Source organism: Primulina eburnea, chromosome 13 (genome assembly GCF_022965805.1).
Source record: "Primulina eburnea isolate SZY01 chromosome 13, ASM2296580v1, whole genome shotgun sequence".
Classification (NCBI taxonomy): Eukaryota; Viridiplantae; Streptophyta; class Magnoliopsida; order Lamiales; family Gesneriaceae; genus Primulina; species Primulina eburnea.
In genome coordinates, this window is record NC_133113.1 from 16076018 (window position 1) to 16084927 (window position 8910).

Sequence of the window (8910 nt, forward strand, 5' to 3'; positions counted from 1 at the left end):
TAGTTATATAATTTGTCAAAATTTGATTTTCATCTTATAACTTGATTTTTTTAAAAAAAATTGGTGTTTTTTTTTGTCTAAAAGCACTAAACCTAGCGAATATTTTACTTATTTGACAATAATGTTTTCCTATGTGACTCATGTGACAATAATAAAACTTATATTACATATATTAAAATCTACATAAATAAAAATATTTTCCTACCATTTTTCAAATATTGAGTAACTTTCTAATTTATTTTTTTAGTTTTGTTTAGATGAATTTTATAGTGTGTAAAGTATGCTTTATTTATATCATATGAGTCATGTAAAAAAACATAAAAGTCAAATAAGAAATATTCAATGGATTAGTTGCTTCACGTGAAGAAGGACGGAAAAAAAAATCTAAGTTACTGTATAAAACCAAATTTTGACAATGAAACGTCTACTACTTCTAGATTTTTTTTTTAAAAAAACTCATTTTCGAAAATATACGTCTTTACGCATGCATGCGATAAAAGCTGAAAATTCATATTTTAAAAATAAGAGTATTCAACTAACCCTAAAAACACTGTAGTTCAAAATATGACGAATCAAACCCTAGACTGTTGAACAAAATAATTTACAAGCGAAGCATGCAAAAATCTTAACAACTAACAACATATAAAACTGAAGCATATAAAATATTCAATTCACTCCTATCTCATAAATATGATGTGCGGAAAATACGGTCCTCGGGTCGCTTGCGCACATCCAACTCTGCCTACTAAGTCTTCGGCACCTCCAATCTACTGATCAATATGCGTACCTGCATCATTCACACCTAGTGAGTCTAAAGACTCAACACACTTGTAATGTTATAACAAATACACATACATAACTGGCAACAATGAAAAGTACTGTAATAAAATACGTTTCATGATCTAATAAAATCGTATGCATAAATCATGACATGTTAAAGCATAAAAATTTTCATAACATATCAACATATTCGTGTTTGTTTTCTTAATTTGAATTTCGTTCATTAGCTGTGACTTTCGTATCATCATACTGGGCGATGGATCCATCTACGTGTAAAATCAGTACCCGGCCGCGGGCACATCAGCGACAATGTTACCCATCCACTGAGCATTGGCCTTACATATCATCATATTATCATATTCGCATTAGTCACAACGAACTCCCTTCCTTCAAAAACATGTCATCATATTCATCACTTAAAAAAACCATGCATATATGTAAATTTTCTTTAAAATCAAGCATGCAACGCATTTTTCATATTTACATAAAAAGTCATATCTATGATAATATAAATGTTTAAAACATGTAAAATCGTGTTTAGGGCGCTTCCAGGACTAAAAACTCGTCTCACGTGCAAAATAACCATTTTGCCCCTTGAAACTCTAATTTACCCCTTGAAACCCTAATTTACCATTTTACCCTTGGGCTTCAAAATTTCGACCCGAATCTAACCAAATTCCTTAAAACAAATAAAATCATATTTATAAACATTTCTAAGACATAAACTCGAGCTCATTTCAAAACTTATACGATTCGTTTTAAAACTTGGACCGGGATCCCAGTTTTAACCGAATCAACCCGAAACTTAACCAAATCTTTCCCGAATTAAACCATGACTCAACCGTGCACTATCAGCCCCTAAACCACTTAGACCAGGCCACTTAAGACCCTCGAACAGCCCGAAACATTGCAAGAAATTTTTTGCATGAGCTCCCTATCACCCTACCCAACTATTAGCACCAACCCTTCGACCCATGCCCCAAACCACCAAGACCAGACCCTAGCTAGACAACCTAGGACCATGACCAACCACATAGGACCCCCATTGGACTAACCCTAATCACGCCGACACACCATGCACGCCCAAGGCTCTGATGTGTCAAGAAAACCCTAGCAGCCTCACTACAAACCCCTCAGCCTTCAATAAACACAAGCAAGTCTCGACTCCAGCCTAGTGACCCCTTCTTCCTCAACGTGAACAGCCCCATAGGAGCATTACATGGCAGCCCCTTGCACATGAATCACAAAAACGTGAGTAATGTATGAAACATTGCATAATTCATGTCAAAACTTTGCAAAAAGGGAAACCACAAGGTAAATGGAAGAGTTCCTCATGAAAATACATATTTATCAGCATAAATAGCATGAATGATTAGAAAACGAATGATACAAGGCGTGCCTTAACGTTTTTGTGGTAAAAAACTCGAAGGTGTGCGCGTAGGATTTTCACTGAAGAGGCGGAGAAGAAGCTTTCTTAAAAACTATATATGGAGGATTTCGTGAGTGGTTGCTGGTTTTTCTTCGAAAAGAGGCTGCTGATGGAGGGGATGGTGACCGTGTATAATGAGTAGGGTTAAGGTTTAGCTTAGTAATGTTTAAGTAGAAAATTAACACATTAATGGGCTCTAATTAAAATTTAAAAGGGTTTTGGGCCCATTAAACCCTAAAACAAACCTATCAATCCCAAAAGCATTCCCGGAAAATATTTCATTTTGGTACATTTTTTGAAAATAATGTCCGAACCCTCAAAAAGTCCTCTGAATCTATAAAATTTGTGTAACGATTTAAAATACGGCCCGACGAGTAAAAATACCCAACCAAGGTCTATTTTAGAAATTGTCCCTTAAATACACCTTAAATTAAATAATTAAAATTAATTACTCAATAAAAATATTTTTCTTGATTATCCCCCGTCTCCGTTACTCGTTTTAGCGCGTAATGCAGCTTAACACCCTAATACATGAAACTTTGAATAACCAAGAAATAAACATCTATCCATGACATACTCATGCAACAAAATACATAAAAATTATTAATCACATATTTAAATAAAACCCTAGATGTAGTGCAGTTTGTTGCACTGCTTGCACGGTTGTACCTCTACCGGCTTAGGAGCCCCTGGTGCCTTTGGTAGCCACTGCTGTCCAGGCCTCATAAACTGTCCCTGGGATTCTGCTATCCCTAGTGCCTTGGTGGCCATATGAACTGCTTTTTCTGTAGCTGTGTGCTAGACTGGACCTGATGCCTCTTCCACTGCATCTCTATATCAATGTCCCTCAGAGTCTGCTCAGCCTGAAAAGCACAAGCGGTGGCCTCGTCATATGGAAAGAAATCAACGACTTGAGAAATATATCTCAGACACATTTTATGACCAACACACTTCAATTAAGATGTTTTGCCATAATTTTGTCATATACAAATTATGTTAAATATTTATCGTGAATAAAAAAATTATTGAAAAATAAATGTAAAGTGTTTATATTAATTATTTTATTTTTTTAAAAAAATTGAAGTTGAATTAATACTCTCTTCTTTTGGCATGGTCATTACCTTGTGTTTACTGAACGATTTAATATTCAACATGATTAGTTATCGTAAATTTTACACCTGATTTTTAAATATAAAACATTTCAAATACATTAAAATAATAATATCGTCTAGCTTCATTTCTCTCTCTTTTTAATTTTAGTATCACCGAACAAAAAATTAATTTTATTTTTATTTACTTTTTAACTTAAACATTTATTCATCTATACTGTTTGTGATAATATTCTAAATATATATATTTTGTATGACGGAGCGTTTGAAGCTTTACAAAATTTTATATTTGGTGTTAACGGTGTAACTCAAATCTTGTAAATCGTATAGTAGTTCAAGCGTCACGTTTCTTTTCTACCCAGCAAGGACATTTATTGCGCCCAACAATCTCCATCTCAATAATTACACTCATTGCAATAAATGAAAATCAACTCATGATCTTTGCTCTCAAACCAATTAATATAGAACCAAAAGTTTGTTGTTTTACTAAAAGTTATAACTGATTGTAACAGTTTAACTCAAATATCTTATGATTCATATGCTTGTTTAAACTGATTGTAACAGTGTAACCACGTTTCTTCTCTACCCAGCATTGAAAATTATTGCACCCAAAATATTTCTTCCTTTTTTTAGTCTATATACATAACATATCCCATAACGTATATATTACAAGAATTATGATTCATACGCTTGTTTAAACTATGAAAAACAAATTTTTCTTTTAAAAAATATATGAAATCCCTTTCTTTTTAATCAATTTTGTTATGAAAAAATAGTTTGACAAAATTATATAAAAAACTTTCCTAAATAAAAAAGTCTAAATAAACTATAAAATTGATGGATAAAATTTTCGTTTTTTCCTAGTGCTTATATATGTTGAATACCAACAATATATATACTACAAGTCTCCACTCAATTATCTCAACAGTTTGCGACTATGTTAGAGTCACACATTTACATATACTTATTCAACTTTAAAAGAAAGAAAAATAAGTTGCAACAAATGAATTTAAAGTGCAATTGCTTTTCTGAATTTTATGTGTTTGAGCATATAATTTTTTTTCTATGAGTGTACTATCTCCATGTTTTCAAAAGTATTTGATGCTTGACAATATAACAGTATTTTCAAGTCACTATTGCATCTAATGTTTTCTAACTATATTTTCATGTATTCATTATAAGTTAATATTTTTTAAATACATAATTTATTGTCATGAGAAAGAGGAATTTATCAGGGGTATATTTATTATTTAACTAGGGTCAACATTTTTTTAAAAAATGACCACAAGTAGTATATTTAAATATACTTGGGGAGATCTATTTTTTTTTTCAAAAAAATGGTTGACCGGCTCATTTTTTCCAATTTACCGATTTTTTTATTGTTAGGCATATATATTTAGCGTAACCTTACTTTGAAAATTATTTTGTTAAGAAATTACTGTTACCCAAGAATTTTGGTTATCGACAAAATCAAGATATCACTTCACTGTTTAATGAAACAGCTGTATATTTTCCGTGTAACAGGTAAAACAAAAGAGTTTAACCACTTAAACAAAGGATCAACCGGGTAATACTAAAGAAGCATGACCGCTTGAATTACAGACCGCTGATAATTCAACCGTTTGAAGTAAAAGAAGCTCGAACTTTGATGAGCTTCCCAAATCGGCTGATTCGAAGATGTCATTAAAAAGTGCTATTTATTGCTTACTTAATGAAAGACATTCTCTGACCGGTTCAGGACATTCAATGTTTTGCATCGCTTCAAAGTCAAGTAGTTCCTATATCAGTTCCGAGAATGATCTGCATTTATATCACTAATGTAAAACCCGGGATTTTGAAGTATCGTGATCTCATCAGAATAATATTAGATTAATAATTTGATGTTGTAATCTTGGATATTAATATTTAAATCAGTCAGAATATAATATATTATTGGGTTATCAATCTAAGGATTTATTAAGGAATTTCGAAGATTTCGCAGATAAATGTCTAAGATTTGAGTTGATATGGAGGTACCGGGATAAAAGATCAAGCAGGAGATAATAAAATCCCTAGAATTCGAAATTAATCAGTGTATGTATATGCAAATTTCGAAAATTACATGGGATAAAAGATTTAAATTTCGAACAAATCACAGATAGATATATCACGATTCGAGATAAAATATTTAAGTCAGATTTCAACGCGATATCACTCGATCCGATAGCAGCCAACCCCTATAAATATGAGGACCCTATAAGCTCAAAAAATTGCACCCAAATTCTCTCAAAATTTTCGAGAATCTCCCCCTAGTCCCCTTAGGAGTTTTCGAGTACAGCGAAGCGCTGCCGCCGTCCAGCCAGAGAAGTAGGAATTTCGAAATTCCAGTGCAAGAACTCTAGTTTTTCGCGTTTTTCTTCAAGAATTTAAGGTAAGTGGGCTGTTTTAAATTTCGGTTTTATGCATATTAAATTTCGGTTTTTGGTTTAAAAATGCGGTCGAGTACCGTCGTTTTGTCTATACGTTTTTACGAAAGTTGGTACGTTTTTGGATTGGCACTGTGAGGATTCCCTGAAAATGGGTGGAATTCTAATATATGGCCCCTAACAGTGGGATAGAACTGTTTTACGGCCTCGCCCCCTTAATGGATCAAAACTTAGGGACTGATATCAGTAAACAATGAAAGGTGAAAAATCGCAGTGTTATTATGTTATGAATATGATGTTACGATTATGAAAAAAATGCTATGTTATGATTCGAAATTGTTATAAAATGTTATGTGGTATTCAAATTCCCCCACTTGCTGAGTATTTCCCAAAATACTCACCCCTTACACCCTTCCCCAGATAAGTCCGAAGAACAGGTTGAAGAGGAAGAATCTGAACAGTTTTGGGGATGGTGAAGTGATGATTTAGTTTAGTTATGTTATCTTTTGAATTTTAGTACTTTAAATTTTATGTTAGACGCTTCCGCAGATTTATTTTAATTCAGTTGTAAAGACAGTTGTTTTTTTTGAAAAATTATGAAATAAATTGGTTTTCGGTTTATACTGACTGTGCTACGAGGCTGGTTGTTTTTAATTGTGTGATTGATAAACAACGCCGATGTCGACTAACCCCGGTCTCGGGGCGTGACATTTTAGTGGTATCAGAGCCGCCAGGTTCATAATCCGAGTGGGAAAAAAATCGAAAAATCGAGTTTCAAAAAAAAAATTCGGAAAATTTTCGGCCAAACAAGGCCTTAGTGCGCGCTGCCGCGTTTCCTCCGATTCCGCCGCTTCCGGTAGTGTTTCTTCAATCGGCGACCTGTTCCAGAATCGTCGTGAAGAGACAAACTAAAGCCCTCAATCAATTTCATATTTCCTGTTCGTGTGAAACCGGAATTTCAGATCTACTAAATTTACGTATGAACCCTAAAACCGAAAATTATTTTGTCCAATTACCCTACCAATCCTACTCCGATTTTCAATTAATTTTACCCAAAAAATCTACAATCCATGGGTAACGTTTCCCAAGAATCAATTTTGCAATCGGATCAACCAATCGGAAACGCCCAATTTCATTGAATTAACCGAGTTGCGTGAGTTTCCGGCCAAATTAGGTAGTGTTCCGACCGATTCTTTCTGTGCCATCACCGGTTCCGTGACCCTTACGCCGTCGCCGTAATACGCCTTTGCTCCGACCATACTCCGGCGAGTCAACTCGACCGAGTCAACGAGTCAACCCGCCAGCATGTGTTCTTCGATTTTTTCGTAGGAAACTCCGAATTCGGTTCTGTCAACTGATCTGAAATCCTCTCGACATACTCTTCGAATCCATATGTCCATCTCAAAACTTTCCATTTTGGAAATTTTCGAAAAACTTTTAATTTTCAGTACCTTACTTTATCCTGATATTTTATTCTGTCATATTTATGATATTTTGAGCGTTTTCTTTTTCATTTTACTTTTTTCGTTGTTGCTATTTTATTCAGTATGATTTTTATTTCTTTTAGATTGATCATGTTCTTTCTTTTAGAAATCAATAAAAATTTGTTTTATTTGGCTCATTGATTTCAATTTATTTCAGCACAATCTATTGTATGAACTTTACTCGTACAACAAAGTCTTAGAACTTGCAATCTGTAGGAAATGGCCGGCAGACCCCCGAGACAGAACCGCAACCCGCGTTATGCTAATAACAACCGTGAAGACGGACAGGAGAACGAGCAAGGGAATGGACCCCCGCCGGCAGTCAACTTAAGCCAAGCCGATCTTATGGCCATAGCCACCATTGTGGCAACAACACTGCAAGGGTTGGGAAATCCAAACGCCAATCAGCCACCACCACCTCCACCACCAAATGGAATCAAGTTCCACTATGAATCACTCCGCAAGAATAGGTGTCCAACTTTCAGTGGAGCCGCTGACCCTGAAGTTAGCCAGAGTTGGCTGAAAAGTGTAGAGACTCAACATCGCCTATTGGAAGTTCCTGAGGCACTGAAAGTGGACGTGACTGTGCCGTTCCTGGAAGATAAAGCAGGAAAATGGTGGGAAGCAATCTCGCCAGCCATGACAGCTGCAGGACCAATGACTTGGCAGCGATTCCGAGAAGCCTTTCTGAAACAGTATTATCCAGTCGAGGTCAGACTGCAGAAACTGAGTGAGTTTGAAAACCTCACTCAAACTCCGGATATGTCGGTTGTGGAATACACCTCCCAGTTCAATTCCCTTGGATCTTATGCTCCAGCAATCATGGCAGACGAAGTTTTGAAATTGCACCGTTTCAAGAAGGGATTGAACAGCAGGATCCAATTAGCACTAGCAGTCTACCAACCCGCGAATTTTTCAGATCTTATGGGTGCAGCTATCCGAGCTGAAATTGACATCCAGCGCAGAGAGAAGGAATTCAAGAACAAAAGGCCTATGAATAATCAGTCCTCACGCAGCGATCAGACTTTCAAGAAGCCTAACCAGTCCAGTGAACCATCCAAAGGGCCTCCGCCTACCTCAAGTTACCAGGATATTAAGCCTTGCCCAATTTGTCACTTACGACACCTGGGAGAATGCCGAAGAAACAGTGGTGTATGCTTCGGATGTGGGAAAGCGGGACACCGAATTACCGAATGTCCTACTGCCGCCAACCAAGCCGCTCGGCCCAACAATGGAACTGGACCAAATACAGGAGCTAACCCCAACAAGACAAAGGAATGCAAGCCTAACGCTAGGGTCTTTGCTATGACTCAAGAAGAGGCCGACGACGCCAATGAAGTTGTTTCAGGTACCATCCTAATTCAAAAAGTGCCTGCTTATGCATTATTTGATTGTGGTGCTACGCATTCCTTGGTATCTAAGAGATTTGCTAAGAAACTAAGACTTAAGCCGAATCACTAGCTGAACCTTTTGAATAACCACACCGAAAGAGAAGCCATGTGGGAGCTAGAAGAAATGATGAGAGACCAATACCCGTACCTCTTCGGAGAGCAAGCCAACCCAAGTTTCGAGGACGAAACTTCCCATAAGGAGGGAGGGATGTAAAACCCGGGATTTTGAAGTATCGTGATCTCATCAGAATAATATTAGATTAATAATTTGATGGTGTAATCTTGGATATTAATATTTAAATCAGTCAGAAT

General features: G+C 35.9%; 1 protein-coding gene across 1 annotated transcript; it reads left to right on the top strand.

Moving 5' to 3' along the window:
* The first annotated feature begins 7426 nt into the window (after window positions 1-7426).
* LOC140810320 (uncharacterized) lies at window positions 7427-8668 on the top strand. Its single transcript, XM_073168195.1, has one exon. It carries the CDS (start codon window positions 7427-7429, stop codon window positions 8666-8668), a length of 1242 nt encoding a protein of 413 aa, XP_073024296.1.
* The last annotated feature ends 242 nt before the right edge of the window (window positions 8669-8910 follow it).